At 44.9% G+C, this 21,464-nt stretch overlaps 1 protein-coding gene across 1 annotated transcript in view; it reads right to left on the bottom strand.

Annotated features, from left to right (window-relative positions):
• YME1L1 (YME1 like 1 ATPase) overlaps positions 1–13,363 on the bottom strand; it is a 665,597-nt gene extending 652,234 nt beyond the window's left edge. Inside the window, exon 1 of the mRNA XM_069211321.1 lies at positions 13,216–13,363. Within this exon, the coding sequence (XP_069067422.1) occupies positions 13,216–13,248 (33 nt within the window). The 5' untranslated portion in view covers positions 13,249–13,363. The remainder of the gene's footprint in view (positions 1–13,215) is intronic.
• Between the last annotated feature and the right edge of the window lie 8,101 nt (positions 13,364–21,464).

Raw genomic sequence — 21,464 nt, forward strand, 5'->3', positions numbered from 1 at the left:
ATACAATTTTTTTCAGCCATGGTATTAGAGGGATGGAAAATAGGCAAGTCAAAACAAAGGGCAAAGGAGGAGGGGGCTGATAAAAACTCTTAGCTACCAGTGATTCTTAAAAGGACAGGATCAATCTATCTTATCGTCGCACTGATCGTAGCGATCATTTATACACCTTCAAACTCATACAGATCAGTTTCCATTGACATTATTATTGCCAGGGAAATAATTCAGATCAACAAAGGCACAGGAAATCGGGGGAGATTACATAAACAGAAGCAAAAGGAAACAAACATTCATTATTTTATTTTAATAAGGCAAGATGATAAACAATTCCACTTTAAAAAAAAAAAAAAAAAAAAAAAAAAAAACTTAGAAATTTTGCAGCGCCATTAAGCTCATGGAAAAACTTAGACGAATGTGTTCCACTTGCAGATATTTATTTTCACACAAAACACTTTCTTTCAAAATACACGTTTTTCATTCGCTCGGTCTTGCGAGCCAAGGTTATCTTATGCAAGTTCTGAAACGCTTTAGGAAACATTAAACAGAACTGAGATTTCCCTTTACAACAGAAAAAACACCCTTTGTTCGCCCGGAGACCGATTTACAGGGTGGGTTTCCACACCTCCTTTGGAAGTTAAAGTAAACACCCGAAACTCGGCAGAGTAATTGGTGCTAAACACGAGCAGGGGTTGCTGCTATGGTGCGACTTTTAACGTGTTCTTTTACCGGTAGTAGACAAGATTTTAAAGTGGACACCAGTAGCGGAGTCTGCAGAGAGCCGTCCATACCGACAAGCGCGGGCATTAACAATAAGGCGATCTTGGGGCCGCAGGCTTGCAGTCGCAATATCGTAATGACTCAAGTCTCGCAACCCCAGGGTCACTGAATACAGAAGCCTCCACCGCAAAACATGTGATTGTGACATAGCGACTGCTTGTCAGTTGCACTCGTCTGGTTCTGTTACCTGCAGCTTCGGTGGCAGGTGCAGACAGCTGGAAAATTATGTCCCTCACTACGCACGGGCAGTTTACACTGCGCATGACACAATACTGGCATACTCTATGCACCTCCATGAAGACTGCCACACAGCGGCACAACACCAGACACAATCCTATCATTTAAGCTTGTGACGTTTATTTCATATGAAGAGGCCCAATACCAACGCTGCATCCGCGGCGCAGTCTGCTTGTAAACCATCTCTTGTAGAATCCTCGCACCATTCCCTCTACACATTCCAAACCACAGGACTTCCCGAGACAGACTGATGCAGTAATGCAAACTGGCAAAGACCAACAACATTATAAACAACACATCAACTAAATACTGATAAATAACAGAATACAATACCCCCTATACCCACAACAATTAAAACACGAGTAATTCCATTACACATTATTTAAACTTTTTTAGTATCAAACTTTTCCTACCAGATCTGACAAGGATACCCCCATTCCTTCTATCCTTGTTTTTGTTCAATAGAAAGTTTTTCATCAACTTGACCTTTCAGCACAGTATCAGCTGATATGTTCATCACTATTTGTTTATTGCCACACTTCTGAAAAGAGTCAGTAGGAACTGACTGATCACAAGAATTATTTTGCAAATCAGATGTGGCAGCACAATACACCTGGCTCATATCATTACTATTCAGCCTATCAGCAAAATGAATGCCCGAGTAGAATCAATCAAAATAGCAATTGACTTTCATCTCTGCTAATCTAAATGTAAATTAGTATTTAAGACGCAAGATTGGTTGTTATCATAATACCTCTTATTACCATCAGCGGTTTTACACTGTGATTCCCACCCAAGGCACTGAATGTTTTTTTAGTTGGGCATGTTGATTGATTTTCCATCGATGTTGATTGATTTTCCTCTGACAACACTCCAGGGTAGCGTTCTTTCTCTGGTTTGCTGATTTTTATGCCCCAATTTTCCACCCATCTCTCATATTCAAATATTCTCTCAACCGTGCCTTGGTCAGCCTATCTCGTTAATGTAGATTCTCTTTTACTGATCCATGCATATGTGTTAAAGTTTACTGTTGAGAGGTCTCCTGTTGTGAGATTCCCAAGGGATGGTATGTGATAAAACAGCCGCAGGATATTTGACCTATTAAATCCCAAGGTCTCGGTGATGTATATAAAGGGGTAAATATTATGGTAAGCTGTTCATTGGTTTAATGCAAGTTTGCAGTGTTTGTATTAAATGCCCCATTGTACTCCTGCTCATTCTCTGATCTATGTACAATGGAATATTCTTGAGTAGTTGTATGAACAGGTGATCAGTGGCTTCGTTCTCTACTCGAGGCATGCTCCTGAGCCATCTATGTTGCCTCTGTGAGTGGGATTATTTCTTGCGTGGGTTTGTGATCCAGATAGTCACATTTCTATTTCGCCTGTCTTGATACTGGGGGACTTGGTTCCCACATCCTGTTCTGATTAGTCGATTATTGGATCCTTGTGTGGATTCTTCCTGAGGTTGTTGTCAGGTTGCAGGGATCATCATAACCTCTCTGTTGCATACTTTTTTTTAGATTTGGATCTCCATTATTTGTGTCTAGGGGTGTCCCTGCTACCTTGGCCCCTTTGGAGCTCCTCCTTCCCCTCCTGATCTAGCTGATAAGTCGAGGGTTTCTTCTTGGGGATAGCCCCTCGCGTACGGTCATATTCCCCTAAACCACGAGGAGTTTCTCCAGATCTTCGCAGATACTGTTTAGCCAGTCTGCGAGGATGCTTGTTTTTTTTGTGTTGAAATGGAGTCATCTATTTCCTTTTTGCAAACTTTACCTTTGGGGTGCGCCTGGTCGAAGTTTGCTGTGGACCCTGCCAACCGAGTGATATGACTGCCTTCCAAATTTTTGACCGTTTGAGAATTATATTTTCCTTTTCCGCCCGAGTCTTGCCCAGTTACTGGGGTGAGGTGCGCGTGGAAGTAGATTTCAGGTGCCAAAATAGGTAGCGGCGTATGCTGGAAAATTGGGTAGGTCTCGAGCTGTACTGGCATATTCCCTGATGCTTTTCCAATGCAGTTCAGTCTATTAGTTTTTTTGTGGCTTTGAGTGTTTTTTTTTTTTTTTTTTAACTTCTTCTTCTGTCTTGTTAGTTGTAATTGTTGATTATTCCTGGTAACAAACTTAAGCGGTGACTTGGAAGTTACTTCCGGGAATTGCTCTTCTGTGCTATTTTCAGCTGCATTAGTATCTGGAGAGGCCAACAGCGTTGAGTGTGCCATAACTGATTGCCTATTGCTTGATTTCATCTCCCTACTTCCTTCCTCACCTTCTATGGATGCGGAAAACCCCCCTTTACGGGTTATTTTGTTAGGCAGTGTGCCCTGCTGCTTTTCCACTGGCGCCCCGCTGTTCATTTTTTAAATATTATATTAATATTCAATCAATCAGTACACTTGTAGAGATCGCTACACATGCGTGAGGGTCTCAAGGAGCTGAGAGGAGGGGGTGTTGCTACTGCTCGAACAGCCAAGTTTTGAGAAGCCTCCTGAATGTCAGCAGGTCTTTGGTCTGTCGTAGGAGCAATTGGAGGGTGTTCCAGGTCTTGGTTGGTGAAGCGGGAGAAGGATCTGCCTCCGGTGGTCGCTCTTCGGATGCAAGGGACAGTGGTGAGGGTGAGGTCGGCTGAGCGGAGCTGGCGGCTTGGGGTGTAAAAGGTGAGTCATCTGTTGAGGTAGGCTGGACCGGTGTTGTGGAGTGCCTTGTGTGCGTGGGTGAGGAGCTTGAAGGTTATCCTTTTGTTGACGGGGAGCCAGTGTAGGTCTCTCAGGTGAGGAGTGATGTGGCTGTGGAGGGGTACGTCAAGGATCAGGCGTGCAGAGGCGTTTTGTATACGTTGCAGTCGTTTAAGGAGTTATTATATTCATTGGCTGCTTTACATGAGGGATGAGGCTTGTTAGCCGGTCTGGCAGGGTCGATAGTTTATTTAATTTCATTGTTGTGGTCCCTTCCACCGTATTGTCATCTTTCTGTTACGCCACTTATCTAGCTTTCCATTTAATGAGTTCAATTTATTATCTAGCGTAAGTACACTTTGAGCCTGCATGTGGGTTAGTTCTAGATGGATCTCCAACTTGTATGACTGCCAAATAAGTGCTTTAACTGCAGCTAGGAGAGAGGCATTAATGGTATTTATAATATAGTCTGATCTGTTCACTTCTCCTGGTTCCTCGTTGGGCGAGTTTTCCTTTCCCATGACCCCCTCATACATCCCCCCAATCTAATTTTCGTGGCCTGGTGCTTCCGCACTAGTTTCTTGCAATGTCCAGGCATCCTGTCCTGTTACAGTGAGCAACGCCTGGGGAACTTCCTTTTTGCCTTGCAGGGTGGTAGAGCAGGATCGGCTGCTGCTGGAGATTTCACGTGATGTGCTGACTGATGAATCTCTGCCACTGTTTGCCGTTTGTTGTTGATTGGAGATACAGCCTGCCCCTTTTTCGGCTGGCTGGATGTCACTACCATTGGAGCTATTCTAGTTACCTCGGGTCCGCAGTCAAGGCCCACTGGGCAAATTATGATAGTTGTTCTATCATTGTTATTATGACTGTTCCTGCTTTCTCCCAATGCAATATCTGCCAGTTCTAGCAATTCTCCAATTATTGAAGCATCCAGGCTGAAGCTTGTAGCACAGCTACCTTGTGCTTGCTCAGTTTGTGTGGGCCTAAGTAAAGGATCAATCTCCAATATCAGAGTAGGAGGAACAGTTGAAGTCTGTGTGACTTGGTTATCCATAAGTTTGGTGGGTTCTCCTACTCCACTCCTCGCTCTTGTGAAGTAGTTATGTATGTATGTTTCCCAGTATTTGGAACATTTTGCTTAAGACCTGTCTTGTGATCCTTCTGGGCTTTAGGCCTGTCTGCCGGCAATTACCTACCTAGGCGTCCGGTTCATTGTCATCTCCATCATGACAATTCATGTCTATAGGTTCTATAACGATTACAGTAGTCCTCATAGAGTTTGTAGGGCTTACGGGGCAAGTAGGGCACCCTCCTTCATCTTCTTCCTCTGCTCCCATTCGAGTGGTCGGACGGCCCCAGTCCTGTGTACCCGGTGTGAGGCTATTGTGCTGTTTTGGGTTGTCTCCTCAACTTGCCACGAGCCCTACGAATGGAAAAGATCCTATGAGCCGGTTTCCAACAACCCACAAATATTTTGAGAGCTCTATCTTCTTTCCAGTCTTTCTGTGCCCTAGGTGCCATCCTCAGAGGATTTGAGATTCCAAGCAAATTTAGTGTTGGTTCTGGTGAGTAGGTAGTTGTTTACTTGGCTCCAGCACCTGCTCCTGGTCCTGCCCCCCCTTCTAGGGGAGGCCTAGGCCAGCTTAGCACAGGATTCACTCAAGTTGTTTGTCCGGTGTGGTGGCTGGTGACCCTGGGCGTCCTGAGCGGTGGGATAGTGTGTCGAAGGTGAACTATTATTGTTGATTGTCTTTCAGTAACACGTTGAATATTTGTTTAGATAATTGCTTACTTGCTTTCTTGAGCGGTTGCGTAGTTTTCACAATATAGAAAAGAAATAAAGAAAATGCTGGTCAATTTGAGTTAGCCACTTGCCTCAGCACAGTTGAGCGCCAGCCTCACCCCCTGCCCCTCTGCCCCTCAGTTTCATTTGAACACCGCAGGGGAGGGGGGCACGAGCACGCTCAAAGGAACGCTCAGAGTTCAGCTGCAGTCGCAATTGACTGCTTGCAGTACCATACAGTGTTGCAGCTCTGAGGAGTGCTTTGAGAGCCCTCTTATAGCTCCAGTAGTTTTTTAGCTCTTGGCTCTTTAGCTTGTGGCTCTTGTAAACTGCATATATAGTTTGGCTTAGGACTCTTATGATTGCAGTTTAAATCTATTGTGTGACTAACAAGCTGCAGGGAGTGTACAGCTAAGTCTGATCACGGCGTTCCACTATTTCGCCACCAGGCCCCTCTTTGGCACTCCTTCTAATCTTATGTGCCACAAGGCACAGTAGCAGATCGACAGACCCAGTAGGTGTGCCAGGTTTTGTGGGGTTTTCGGTGGGCTTCAAGGGGGGAGGGAGGAGAAATCGGTAGGAATCACCCAGGCGCAGTTTCAGCACATTCTGCATTCAATAAGGCAACTTTCAAGCAGAGCCGGGCGTGCACCAATCTCCGGAATGACTCACCGACAATCTTCCACGATCCTGGTCACATGGAGTTTGCAGAACTCTCTCCCGGGCCACGGCTCAGCTGGCTCCAATGTCTGACCAGCCAGATCCCCCCGCCCTCTTCCCTGATCATCAGGGGGTGGGGCGGCTCAGGAGAAACAACGCTGGGCCCTCTCCTCTCCCCGCGGCTCAGTGTTCGCTGCTTCTGCTGCTGCCACAGGCTCTGCCCTCCTGTGTCTCTACATTCTCTCTGGTTGAAAGCTCCACGACTATCATTCACGCACCAACAAAGAATACTCATATCATTGATGAGATCTTGTATGACATCTTTGATATTATTACTTTTTTTCAACTTTGTAAAACCAGAAAAATATTTTTAGAGTCTGTACTTATTGGGAGATTGGCAAAAACTCACGCCTTTCTTCAGCAACGTCCTCCTTCCTTCACGATTCTGAAGTTTAACAATCTGAGGCTATGTATAATGCTCCCAGAATGCTTTCTGTTTAGAAGCCACTGTTTGCAGAAGCATGTAAGCAAGACTGATGATTCTTTGAGTTCAAAATAAAATGTTCAGAAACAAATGCAAGTAGGAAAAAAAATAACAATTTGCTAAATTACTTTGAAATTTTATATACTATTCCTTGAACAATTCATTTTGTAAAACGTGTTGATGCATGCTAGTATTTTCCAAAAATATTAACTGTGGAAAACCAGTATAAACATATTCAACAAGATTATCGGAAACGTGAAAATAAGCACTGGCAAAGACAACCGATCCGACATCGGGCGTCAGTCATTTGGTTTTGTCAATGCGTGTCTTGTTTTGACATGGCTTTTGTAACAATTTACTGCTGAGAGAGTTGCCAGACCCTCGCCATTGTAACAAACACTGGCAAAAAGCACTCAAAAATAATAATAATTTGATCTCAAAAAGCACACAATACCAAAGTACTTCCTGGCACTGAACAAAACTATTTTGTGTACCAATATACTCCTATTGGAAGAGGAGTGTGCCACCAGTCACAGTAAAGCCAGCTGACCACTGGTAATTTATGAAAAAAATAATTTGAGCAGCGGCACCTAAAGAACTCAATATAATTGTATTTTTACCCCTCCAGATGAAAATTTCTGGCATCAGTGGCTAAAGTTAACCATTTAACCACAGGCTCACCTTAACACTGTTGAAATGGTTGAGGATGACCTATGAACTGTTGTGAGGCTATGACCTCCTAACCTTTACTGTTTATGTCTGTCCACTATAATGTTATATCAAATTGAATGAGTCACCACAAGGCATGCTGAGAACAAGCCTATGTAACAAAACGAAAGAAAACAAAGAAGGGAAAGACAAAAAAAAAAAAAAAAAAAAAAAATCAGAAAAAGAGTTTGTATATTTCTTTAAACAAATCACCTCAAAAAATTATATTTAAGTCACCGGTGAGAACGCACAAGAATGAAGTAACACGCTTCAACAATTTCATAAAAATTGTACAATGAATGAATCAGAATCCAGAAACACGCTTCAATAAGTTCCAGATGTGTATCACCATTAAAGACACATACTATAAGTAACATGCTTCTTTTGGATAAATGGTGCGCGCATCACTGGAGTTCATTGCTGGAAACTAAAACCCATCCCAATTCAATGTGGCAGCTCTTCTGAAACAAGAAGTGCTTCCTGTTTTAGGTTTATGCTGACGCACTGGACTCACCTCCCTTCTGAAGGACTTTACTGAAGGACACTTACATAACGAAAGATGAGCAAGAGAATGCGTGTGAAATGATGGCACTCCGCACGTCCTCAAAGGTAAACAGTTTGATTTGTAGAAATTGTGGGAGCCAGCAGCCCCTACATCTGTGGTTCACCAACTTTATTAAAATTACTTTACCCAACTCCATTAAAGCAATGTTGGTAATCATTTCCCTTTAAAACTATCGCTACTGCACTTGCAATTTGAACTGAGTCCCTTAAATAGCCATACCATCCTAAACCGACTTCCTCAAAGCAATGTCGGCAAACAAGACCAACAACACGACATTCAATACATCAACTAAATACTGATACATAACACAGAATATCACAGTTGCGCAGCATGCACCATGTGAACGTGCAGCCGTGCCTGCATGTGTGTGCGCAAGCCAACTATAAAGCTAACTGTTCCTAGACCCAATCATTGAGTGTACTATGCAAGGGGCACCCCTTGAGCGTGCAGCACCCCTACCAACCACTGGACTTTTGTTATGCCACTGGTCTTAGTTGCCAAGGTTTCAGATTGCTATGTGTGACATTTTCACAGTTTTAGTGTAGTTATAAGTGACATCAACGACCAAATGTGTGCCACTTAGAGTGACACTACATTAACCCTTGTGGTAGTAAATCACAGTGAGTCAAAATTGCTAGGAGACAAAAATCCAACCTTAACGGGAACATTTATAATCAGTAGGGTCTGGCTGACACATACCACGTCTGTGTCAGAGTCAGTGGGTGCAGCTGGGAAATTAAAACCAACCTGCTGCCAATGGGTCGCTGAAGTGTCTATCTAAGTCGGTCACGCTCCACGGCTGCAGACAGGTGGTGGAAATGCTCACCAGTTTGAGTAGTGCAGACAGTGATAGGAACTTATGTGGGGTGGCACAGGGATGTGGAATTCCTATCGCCTGACGCCCAGGGCATGTTGTTTGGGATCAAGGGCAACAAGTTTTCATGTTTTTGTTCTTGGGGCAAGTAGGCCCAACCCCCTGCAGCAGAAACGCTTTGGCCGTCGGTTTACAGAGAAGGGAACTGTCTGCAGTTGAGGTAATGTGCGTGTCCATTTGTTAATGCTTTTCAAACTTGTACTTATGGTTCATTAATGAAAAGCCTTCATAATTAGGGTGAGAGCTACTGGCAGTGATTCCAATAAAGAAAAAAAAAAAAAAAACGTTTGAAAAGTTAAACAATATGAGACTAAGTATAATGTTCCCAGGATGCTCTCTGATTAGATGCATATGTTTGCAGAAGCTTGTAAGCAAGAGTTATGATTCTTTGCTTTCAAAATTAAATGTTCAGAAATAAATGCAAGTGGGAAATGTTAGGTGCTATTTCTTTGAAGCATCACTTTGTAAAATGTGTTGATCCATGCTAGCATTTCCCCAAAATATTCCCAATGGAAAAAATCAGTGTAACTATTTTCAACAAGATTATGGAAGAAATGAGAATAACCAAGCACTGGCAAAATCAGCTGATCCAACATTTTTTGTGAGTCTTTTGGTTTTGTCAATGCGTGTCTTGTTTTGACACAGCTTTCGTAACACTTTATTGTTGAGGGAGCTGCCAGGTCCTCACCATTGTAAAACAGTGGCAAAAATAAAAAGTTTTTGGTCTCAAAAAGCAAAGCACACATTGTCACCAGTGGTGTAACAAAGGCCCCGCAGCTCCCCTCAAAGGGACCCCCTCAGCACAGCACATACCCTGAGTGAGTCTGGTGGGGTGGCTCCATGTTCTTTGCAGAGGGCCCACTGCAGTTACATTACGCCACTGATTGCCACAGTAGTTTCTGGCACTGAAAAAAACTAATTTGTGTGGGTGTATTTGCTCCTTGTGGAAGAGCGAATGTGATCACTGACAGTAAAGCCAGATAATAGATAAACAGAAGTTTAGTAAAAAAAAATGTCTTTGTTAACCCCTGACCTAATTAGGGACCCAATTCTGACAGAAAGTCACAAAAGTGCACCTATGATATATGTCTTTGAATTAGTGGCTTTCATGAATTCACAAGAAATTACAGAAGGAGACCAGGAAATCGGACCCCTAGAAAATATTTGTTAACTGTATTTTAGCACCAGCAAATATCCATGTGTCAATCTGCTCATGTAAAAATCTATTGAGCTTACAAGTTCACTTTCCCTCCAACCATGTTTTTCCCCAACCCTGTGAGAACTTCTACTTCTGCCATTGTCAAGAGTAAATTTCCAACCGTTCTCATTATGGGAAAAGATTAGAGAAGAGCTGGTGAAAATCCTTAAAACATCCAAGTTAGTAGGTTTGCGGACTTAAAGGCATTCCAGCCTTGGAACTATTGCTTACTGCTTCCTCCAGCCCCATAATGTAGATATGCGCAAAGGTGGCAAAATAAGAAAATTGCTATAGTAGGGATTGAAATTGCAAGCATTCAATCCCTACAATAGTAGTTGCCCTGGCATAATGAGAAAGGCTATTATCAGAGCCCTTACATAAAGAGATTGCCGTCATAATTTGTCGCCGCAATACATGGCACCAAAGGGACAAAGATTTTTTTTTTTTTTAACAGGACAAGTAGATTTAAGAAGCAACCTGTCCCATGGACAAGTAAATCTTTTAATAAATTCCACACTCCTGGGTGGCACCACTTTTGCTTGAGGTTTGGGCCTGGCAAGTTTGTGCCTATGCCTTTTAAAGATAGTCAGCACCTGCTCTAAGTCTCACACCTGCCTGTTACCAGATACAACTCCTGGGGTCCCCTACGTCACGGGGCTGCGCAGCAGCATGTATCAAAATCAGGAGGTCGAACACCCTCCTCTTATCCTGTAATTAATTAAATATGGCAGGCAGCAGCAGTTCCTGGGGGCCCAGCAGGGTGGGCAGGAATTTGCGATTTAAAACAATCCTGTCACAGCCTGCGCCATACGAAGCTTCCCTGTCGTCATGAATATAAATTAAGTAAGACAGAGTCTTGTCTGACAGTCCACGTAGGACCTGACCCGAGAGCCTCAGAGACATCAGTGGCTTCATTCTGGTGCTGGAGGCGGAAGACAGAATGTGTGAATGCCAGTACCCGTGCCATTCATCCTTCTACAGCAGCATTATCAGGGAACCTCGGGCCACGTAATAGACTGAGGCAGGTGTCAGTTGCTGACACATGTCAGTTGCTATGCAGTCAGCTCAGTCCAGCCCTCAGTGGCACAAGTCAGAGGACAACGCCGGTGTGAGCAATTGCAGACTGCTAAAATTAAATTATATTATTAATGTGCGTACATCATTATGTGTCAGCCTGAGTGACAGTATTTACATTAGTTATTAAATACAGTATTAAGTGCAGACCTGACTCGTGTTCACTAGTTGTCTTGCAGCAGTGCACCGTCTCTGCAGTGAGCCAGACACAAGCAGTAGCGGAGGAGACAGAGTGGCAAGGTGTAAGTGCAATGCTGTGGAAGCCGGTCGTGGAGTGGATGCGTGCCATCTTGAAATATCAGGTCTCCGGGCCCCCTCAGCTCCTCTTTATTATTATAAAGGCTCCCGGTTTTCCATTTAAACTGATTTTTATATATAAATACCCACAGAAAACTATTTTTCCTTTGTCTGTATTTATAAAATAGAAACGGGGAAACTACTGACATAGCTAAAAGAGGGGCTGCATCCCCCATCAACCCCTCCTAGAACGTGCTGCTTAATGTAACATGCTCACTGTGCCCAGCCATGTCTGTACAATAATTACACACTTTTTGTTTAAAATAGAACCTTCAGTCTTTCTGAGTTTTCAGTTTTGTTTGGTAACTTTTTAAGTGTGTGCAGTCTTTAAAATCTCTCCATAGCCTCTCTCTCGCATGTACATCATTTGTTTTATAGCGCCTCTCTTACCAGCATAGGGTGTTGGAGCACTTCACATACAGAGACAATAAATCACACATGTTTAAATCAGTGTTATAGAAGACAAAGGGTGCAGATGCAGGATTCACGTCATCCACACTGGTAGGCATTTTTTAAGAGTTCTTGGTCTGGGAAACAAAAACCAAGGATTCTTGACTTTACTAATAACTATTTATTTCTACCCAAAAAGACCCTTTTTAGCAAAATTACGATAATCAAAGATGGACAAAAAACACAGATTAATGCATTGTGTTTACTTAATTTGCCGTATACATAGATATATCTAAACCTATAACAAACAACTGCAAGTGTGCACTGCATGTTTAATTAAATGCAAAAAAATACTAGCTGCAGCGTCGTCCTTTGCTCGCAACAAAAATAAATGTGGATTATACAGATAAAAAGACAAAAAATAAAAATATATATATATATATATATATATATATATATATATACATACACACACACATACGGGAATGGTAAAAAAAAAAAAAAATACCATAAAACCGGAAATCCTAATTATAATCCCTATATTTGCGGCAGTGGGTTAAAAGCTGGAAGCGCCCTTTGCGAGTCCGGCGGGCATGCCCGGGTCTCACTATGCTCCGCATCCCTTGCGAGGGTCCCTGCCGCAGGACAGCCCATCCAGGCACAGCTGCCCATCATTCACCACACCAAGGCAACGCTGCTGAAATTAAAATCAGCTCCGACGGTCGCTGCCACCCGTTTCACCCCTCACAGAGCGCAAGTGGTCAAGGCAGTAAAAATGCTTAATGCATTTTAATGCGGTGATGCAGAGCATAACATTGAAATGCGTGTCTATTGTCTGATGCGTGGTACTTTGCAGGGCTGCTGGGTTTATTAATTATTTGTCTTTCCATCTATAAAGAAATTCCAGTAAACTTGTAGTGCATTATTTTTTAACGTAATCAGTAGTTGTGCTATATAGTCTGGCACACAGATGTCAAACTCGAAAAGATGTTGAATGCGCGTGAATTAGGCGGTGTGCACTCCCAGCCTTTGTGCTGCACCTGTTCAGACTGTTGAGGGTGCCAGTGACGGATACACAACTTCTCCAGGTCCGAGTTTTTAATTTATGAGTGCATTCTGAGAGTTGTAATGAGCACCAGCGAAGGTATAACACATGCGTAAACCATCCAATGCCATAAACGATGGAGGTTGATGGGGCGGGGGCAAGCAACGCCCCTTCAGCAAAATAACACAGATGTATTTGAATACCCTTAATGTGTCCACCGCTGCTCGACACTTAAACCCGTATTAAACCGCCAAAGACTAGTGTTTACGAGCTCCAAGGACCTGAGAAAAGTCAGAAATGTAAAGGGCGAGCACTGTGACGTCATACTAAAGATTCAACAACCACGACTATGCCATGAGATATACAACAAGATCGTTCCGGCTTCTAAGTATTTCCATCAGTTTTGTAAGAGACAGTATTATAAAAGTGTAAAGAGGGAAGATCACTTACCTGTGGTTGAACCGTGGCGCAGAAGGAAAACATCTCTGTAACAGACTACTTAACACCTCAAAAAATGGTCAAAATCTCCAAAGCCCTACCCTTCGCAGCACTCCAAGCAGCTGCCGGTCACGCAAAATGGCTTCTAGTGGCAGCCGGTGACGTTTGCTTCTGACCCGGTGGTGTTTAGTACGCAATCACTTCCGGATATGCTGACACCGTCACGGACTGTTTCTTTCCTGTGTAAACTAAACCTATTACGCTGGGGAGCAGTTGATAATTTTGATTGGGTTATTCGTAGGGTTTCTACAATATGACTTTATATTAATTGTATTTTGCTAGGGCTACAGTGCGCAGTATATGTGTTTTTATACACTTTCTGCTTCCATTATTTTTGATCAGGCAGAAAGATTAGAGAGCGTCAAATGTTACAGAGAGAGGCACACCCTGTGTTCAAGGTTGCATATTTTTCTCAAAAACGTAACGTTTGTTCACACTTTCTTCGACTGAAAAAATGCCCCTTGGGTTTACTTCGTGTCGCGTGTTTTATCCGCCTCTTCGGGATCTCTGTGGCACCAAAGTGTTGTAGATTAAGTGAGGAGTATATACCGAATAATCTGAGTCCGTTTAGGCAGAAGAGTAGTTACTTACAGCTGTGTTATTGTAGAACACATGTTGTTTAGTTGTTACAAGTTGTTAGGTAGTGTAGGAGGCTGGACTGGCTTGTAGTGAGTACCAAGGGGTACTTGCACCTTGCACCAGGCCCAGTTATCCCTTATTAGTGTATAGGGTGTCTAGCAGCTTAGGCTGATAGATAATGGTATCTTAGCAGAGCAGCTTAGGCTGAACTAGGAGACGTGTGAAGCTACTACAGTACCACTTAGTGTCATATGCACAATATCATAAGAAAACACAATACACAGTTATACTAAAAATAAAGGTACTTTATTTTTATGACAATATGCCAAAGTATCTTAGAGTGTACCCTCAGTGAGAGGATAGGAAATATACACAAGATATATATACATAATAGCAAAAATATGCAGTATAGTCTTAGAAAACAGTGCAAACAATGTATAGTTACAATAGGATGCAATGGGGAAACATAGGGATAGGGGCAACACAAACCATATACTCCAAAAGTGGAATGCGAACCACGAATGGACCCCAAACCTATGTGACCTTGTAGAGGGTCGCTGGGACTATTAGAAAATAGTGAGAGTTAGAAAAATAACCCTCCCCAAGACCCTGAAAAGTGAGTGCAAAGTGCACTAAAGTTCCCCTAAGGACAAAATAGTCGTGTTAGAGGAATAATGCAGGAAAGACACAAACCAGCAATGCAACAACTGTGGATTTCCAATCTAGGGTACCTGTGGAACAAGGGGACCAAGTCCAAAAGTCACAAGCAAGTCGGAGATGGGCAGATGCCCAGGAAATGCCAGCTGCGGGTGCAAAGAAGCTTCGACTGGACAGAAGAAGCTGAGGTTTCTGCAGGAACGAAAAGGGCTAGAGACTTCCCCTTTGGTGGACGGATCCCTCTCGCCTTGGAGAGTCGTGCAGAAGTGTTTTCCCGCCGAAAGGACGCCAACAAGCCTTGCTAGGCGCAAACCGTGCGTTTGGCGTTTTTGGACGCTGCTGGGGCCCAGGAGGGACCAGGAGGTCGCAAATTGGACCTGAAGAGAGAGGGGACGTCGAGCAAGACAAAGAGCCTTCACTGAAGCAGGTAGCACCCGGAGAAGTGCTAGAAACAGGCACTACGAGGATGCGTGAAACGGTGCTCGCCGAAGTTGCACAAAGGAGTCCCACGTCGCCGGAGACCAACTTAGAAAGTCGTGCAATGCAGGTTAGAGTGCCGTGGACCCAGGCTTGGCTGTGCACAAAGGATTTCCGCCGGAAGTGCACAGGGGCCGGAGTAGCTGCAAAGTCGTGGTTCCCAGCAATGCAGCCCAGCGAGGTGAGGCAAGGACTTACCTCCATCAAACTTGGGCTGAAGAGTCACTGGACTGTGGGGGTCACTTGGACAGAGTCGCTGGATTCGAGGGACCTCGCTCGTCGTGCTGAGAGGAGACCCAAGGGACCGGTGATGCAGCTTTTTGGTGCCTGCGGTTGCAGGGGGAAGATTCCGTCGACCCACGGGAGATTTCTTCGGAGCTTCTGGTGCAGAGAGGAGGCAGGCTACCCCCACAGCATGCACAAGCAGGAAAACAGTCGAGAAGGCGGCAGGATCAGCGTTACAGAGTTGCAGTAGTCGTCTTTGCTACTATGTTGCAGGTTTGCAGGCTTCCAGCGCGGTCAGCGGTCGTTTCCTTATCAGAAGGTGAAGTGAGAGATGCAGAGGAACTCGGATGAGCTCTTGCATTCGTTATCTAAAGTTTCCCCAGAGACAGAGACCCTAAATAGCCAGAAAAGAGGGTTTGGCTACTTAGGAGAGAGGATAGGCTACTAACACCTGAAGGAGCCTATCAGCAGGAGTCTCTGACGTCACCTGGTGGCACTGGCCACTCAGAGCAGTCCAGTGTGCCAGCAGCCCCTCTGTTTCCAAGATGGCAGAGGTCTGGAGCACACTGGAGGAGCTCTGGACACCTCCCAGGGGAGGTGCAGGTCAGGGGAGTGGTCACTCCCCTTTCCTTTGTCCAGTTTCGCGCCAGAGCAGGGGCTAAGGGGTCCCTGAACCGGTGTAGACTGGCTTATGCAGAATTGGGCACCTCTGTGCCCAACAAAGCATTTCCAGAGGCTGGGGGAGGCTACTCCTCCCCTGCCTTCACACCATTTTCCAAAGGGAGAGGGTGTCACACCCTCTCTCAGAGGAAGTTCTTTGTTCTGCCATCCTGGGCCAGGCCTGGCTGGACCCCAGGAGGGCAGCTGCCTGTCTGAGGGGTTGGCAGCAGCAGCAGCTGCAGTGAAACCCCAGGAAGGGCAGTTTGGCAGTACCAGGGTCTGTGCTACAGACCACTGGGATCATGGGATTGTGCCAACTATGCCAGGATGGCATAGAGGGGGCAATTCCATGATCATAGACATGTTACATGGCCATATTCGGAGTTACCATGGTGAAGCTACATATAGGTAGTGACCTATATGTAGTGCACGCGTGTAATGGTGTCCCCGCACTCACAAAGTTCAGGGAATTGGCTCTGAACAATGTGTGGGCACCTTGGCTAGTGCCAGGGTGCCCTCACACTAAGTAACTTTGCACCTAACCTTTACCAGGTAAAGGTTAGACATATAGGTGACTTATAAGTTACTTAAGTGCAGTGTAAAATGGCTGTGAAATAACGTGGACGTTATTTCACTCAGGCTGCAGTGGCAGGCCTGTGTAAGAATTGTCAGAGCTCCCTATGGGTGGCAAAAGAAATGCTGCAGCCCATAGGGATCTCCTGGAACCCCAATACCCTGGGTACCTCAGTACCATATACTAGGGAATTATAAGGGTGTTCCAGTAAGCCAATGTAAATTGGTAAAAATGGTCACTAGCCTGTCAGTGACAATTTGGAAAGAAATGAGAGAGCATAACCACTGAGGTTCTGATTAGCAGAGCCTCAGTGAGACAGTTAGTCACTACACAGGTAACACATTCAGGCACACTTATGAGCACTGGGGCCCTGGGTTACCAGGGTCCCAGTGACACATACAACTAAAACAACATATATACAGTGAAAAATGGGGGTAACATGCCAGGCAAGATGGTACTTTCCTACACAACCCCCCCCCAAACGAAGGACAATAAGACTAGCCATGACCTGATGAGTCTTCATTGTCTAAGTGGAAATATCTGGAGAGTCCATCTGCATTGGAGTGGCTACTCCCAGGTCTATGTTCCACTGTATAGTCCATTCCCTGTAGGGATATGGACCACCTCAACAATTTAGGATTTTCACCTTTCATTTGTTTTAGCCAAAGTAGAGGTTTGTGGTCTGTCTGAACAATGAAGTGAGTGCCAAACAGGTATGGCCTCAACTTCTTCAGAGCCCAGACCACAGCAAAGGCCTCCCTCTCAATGGCAGACCAACGCTTTTCTCTAGGGGTCAACCTCCTACTAATAAAAGCAACAGGTTGATCCTGGCCCTCAGAATTAAGTTGTGATAGGACTGCCCCTACTCCTAATTCAGATGCATCAGTTTGGACATATAATTTTTTAGAGTAACAAGGGCTTTTCAGGACAGGTGCAGAGCACATGGCCTGCTTCAGCTCCTCAACAGCTTTCTGACAGTTTGCTGTCCATAATACCTTTTTAGGCATTTTCTTGGATGTGAGGTCATTAAGAGGGGCTGCAATGGAGCCATAGTTCTTAATGAACCTCCTGTAATACCCAGTGAGGCCTAGGAAGGCTCTCACCTGAGTCTGAGTGGTAGGGGGAACCCAATCAATAATAGTTTGGATTTTCCCCTGAAGTGGTGCAATCTGTTCCCCACCAACAAGGTGTCCCAGATAAACCACCTTACCCTGCCCTATCTGGCACTTTGAAGCCTTGATAGTGAGGCCTGCCTTTTGCAGGGCCTCCAAAACTTTCCATAGGTGGACCAGGTGATCATCCCAGCTGGAGCTAAAGACAGCTATATCGTCCAAATATGCTGCACTGAAAGCTTCCAGCCCTTGCAGGACTGTGTTCACCAACCTCTGAAAAGTGGCAGGTGCATTTTTCAAACCAAAAGGCATTACAGTAAACTGGTAATGTCCTCCAATGGGAGAAAATGCAGTCTTAGGTTTAGCATCTTCTGCTAATTTGATCTGCCAATACCCTGCAGTCAAATCAAAAGTGCTTAGATATTTGGCAGATGCCAGTGTATCTATAAGCTCATCTGCCCTGGGTATAGGGTGAGCATCAGTTTTGGTTACCAAGTTGAGACCTCTATAGTCTACACAAAACCGCATTTCTTTCTTTCCATCTTTAGAATTGGGTTTTGGTACCAGTACCACAGGAGAAGCCCATGGACTGTCAGAGTGCTCAACCACTCCTAGTTCCAACATTTTCTGAACTTCTTGTTTTATGCAGTCCCTGACATGGTCAGGCTGCCTATAGATCTTACTTTTGACAGGTAAACTGTCTCCAGTATCTATAGTGTGCTCACACCAAGAAGTGGTGCCTGGCACAGTAGAGAAGAGTTCTGAAAATTGTCCTAGGAGATTTATGCAATTGTCTTTCTGCTCAGCAGTAAGACAATCAGCCAAAACTACACCTTCCACAAGAGCATCTTGATCTGTGGAAGAGAAGAGATCAGGTAGAGGATCACTATCTTCTTCCTGTCCCTCATCTGTTGCCATGAGCAGGGTGAGATCAGCCCTGTCATAGTAGGGTTTCAGGCGGTTGACTTGGAGCACCCTAAGGGGACTCCTGGCAGTGCCTAAGTCAACCAAGTAGGTGACTTCACCCTTCTTTTCAACAATTGTGTGGGGTCCACTCCATTTATCTTGGAGTGCTCTTGGGGCCACAGGCTCCAAGACCCACACTTTCTGCCCTGGTTGGTACTGAACCAAAACAGCCTTCTGATCATGCCATTGCTTCTGGAGCTCTTGGCTGGCCTGAAGGTTTTTACTGGCCTTTTTCATGTACTCAGCCATCCTTGATCTGAGGCCAAGTACATAATCCACAATATCCTGCTTAGGAGCTTTTAAAGGTTGTTCCCAACCCTCCTTTACAAGTGTGAGTGGACCCCTAACAGGATGTCCAAAAAGAAGTTCAAAGGGGCTGAAGCCCACTCCTTTCTGGGGTACCTCCCTGTAGGCAAAAAGGAGGCATGGTAGAAGGATATCCCATCTCCTGCGGAGTTTTTCAGGGAGACCCATAATCATGCCTTTGAGAGTTTTATTAAATCTCTCCACCAGTCCATTTGTTTGTGGATGATAGGGTGTTGTGAACTTGTACGTTACACCACACTCCTTCCACATGGCCTTTAAGTATGCAGACATGAAATTGCTTCCTCTGTCTGATACTACTTCCTTTGGGAAGCCCACCCTGGAAAATATTCCCAGGAGGGCCTTTGCCACTGCAGGTGCTGTAGTGGTCCTTAAAGGAATAGCTTCAGGATATCTTGTGGCATGGTCCACTACCACTAAGATAAACCTATTGCCTGAAGCAGTAGGAGGGTCAAGGGGGCCAACTATGTCAACCCCTACCCTTTCAAAGGGAACCCCAACCACAGGCAGTGGGATAAGGGGTGCCTTTGGGGTGCCATCTGTCTTGCCACTGGCTTGACAGGTTTCACAGGACTTACAAAATTTATTTGTGTCCTCAGACATCCTAGGCCAATGAAACAGGGGCACAAGCCTGTCCCAAGTTTTCATTTGTCCTCGATGCCCAGCTAAGGGAATGTCATGTGCCAGTGTTAGGAGGAACTTTCTGTACTCCTGAGGAATCACTAATCTCCTGGCAGCTCCAGGTTTAGGATCCCTATGCTCAGTGTACAAGAGGTTGTCCTCCCAGTAAACTCTGTGAGAGTCACTAACATCCCCATTAGCCTGTTTGACAGCTTGCTGTCTGAGACCCTCTAATGTGGGACAGGTTTGCTGTGCCACACTCAGCTCCTCTCTGGCAGGCCCCCCTTCACCCAAAAGCTCAGCAGTGTCTGCTTCCAGCTCCTCTGGTGTAGGTTCTGCACAGGGAGGGAATTCTTCTTCCTCAGAATTAGAATCCACTGTAGAGGGAGGGATAGTAGGAAGTGGTTTGCTTCTACTAGCCCTAGCTTTAGGGAGCACTTGGTCCATTGTTCCAGGATCCAAGCTTCCCTGTCCTTTTTGCTTTTTGGCCTGAGCCCTTGTCAAAGCAAAAATATGCCCTGGGATGCCCAGCATTGCTGCATGGGCCTCCAACTCCACATCTGACCAAGCTGATGTCTCCAAATCATTCCCTAATAGACAGTCTACAGGTAAATCTGAAGCTACCACCACTTTCTTTGGACCAGTTACCCCCCCCAGTTGAGATTTACAACAGCCATGGGGTGGCTTTGTGTTATGTTGTGAGCATCGGTTACTTGGTACTGGTGTCCAAGTATGTGTTGTTCAGGGTGCACCAGTTTCTCAATCACCATTGTGACACTGGCACCTGTGTCCCTGTAGGCCTGGACCTCAACACCATTTATTAGGGTTAGTTGCTTGTACTTCTCCAAGTTATGGGGGCAAGCAACCAAAGTGGCTAAATCAATAGCCCCTTCAGAGACTAAAGTAGCCTCTGTGGTCTCCCTAATCAGACCAACCCCAACTAAATTACCAAAAGTGAGCCCAGCTACTCCCTTGGATTGGCTATTAGTAGGTTTGCTCCCACCACCACTGCTATTAGTAGGGACACTAGGTGTAGCAGTAGGGGTTGTAGTGGTAGGAGCTGTGGTGCCTTTCTTTGGACAACTGGGATCTGTTGTCCAATGGCCTTCTATTTTACATAAATAGCACCATGGTTTCTTTTCCTTGTTCTGATTAAAGGAGGATTTGGACCCACCACCCCCACCAGAGTGTTTTTGTGGGCCTGATGAAGACTCATTTTTAGATTTGTCCCCACCCTTGTCAGAAGACTTACCATCCTTCTTTTTGTTGCCATCTTTGTCACCCCCTGTATGAACTTTTCTGTTCACTCTTGTTCTGACCCATTTGTCTGCCTTCTTTCCCAATTCTTGGGGAGAGGTCAGATCAGAGTCCACCAAGTACTGGTGCAACAAATTAGACACACAATTATTAAGAATATGCTCTCTCAGGATCAAGTTATACAGGCTGTCATAATCAGTAACTTTACTGCCATGTAACCACCCCTCCAAGGCCTTCACTGAATGGTCAATGAAATCAACCCAGTCTTGTGAAGACTCCTTTTTGGTCTCTCTGAACTTTATCCTGTACTGTTCAGTGGTTAAGCCATAACCATCCAGGAGTGCATTCTTAAGAACTTGGAAATTATTAGCATCATTTTCTTTCACAGTAAGGAGCCTATCCCTACCTTTTCCACTAAATGATAGCCATAGGATAGCAGCCCACTGCCTTTGAGGGACATCCTGTACAACACAGGCCCTCTCAAGTGCAGCAAACCACTTGTTAATGTCATCCCCCTCCTTATAAGGGGGAACTATCTTGTGCAGATTCCTGGAATCATGCTCTTTTGCAGGATGACTATGGGGAATACTGCTGCTGCCACCATGGGTTTCTAAACCCAACTTCTGTCTTTCCTTCTCTAATTCAAAAGACTGTCTATCCAAATCCAGCTGTTGCTTTTTAAGCTTCAGTCTGGTTTGTTCCACCCTCAACTTATTGAGTTCCCTCTCTAACATTCTGTCATCAGGGTT

Source organism: Pleurodeles waltl, chromosome 10, assembly GCF_031143425.1.
Source record: "Pleurodeles waltl isolate 20211129_DDA chromosome 10, aPleWal1.hap1.20221129, whole genome shotgun sequence".
Taxonomy (NCBI): Eukaryota; Metazoa; Chordata; class Amphibia; order Caudata; family Salamandridae; genus Pleurodeles; species Pleurodeles waltl.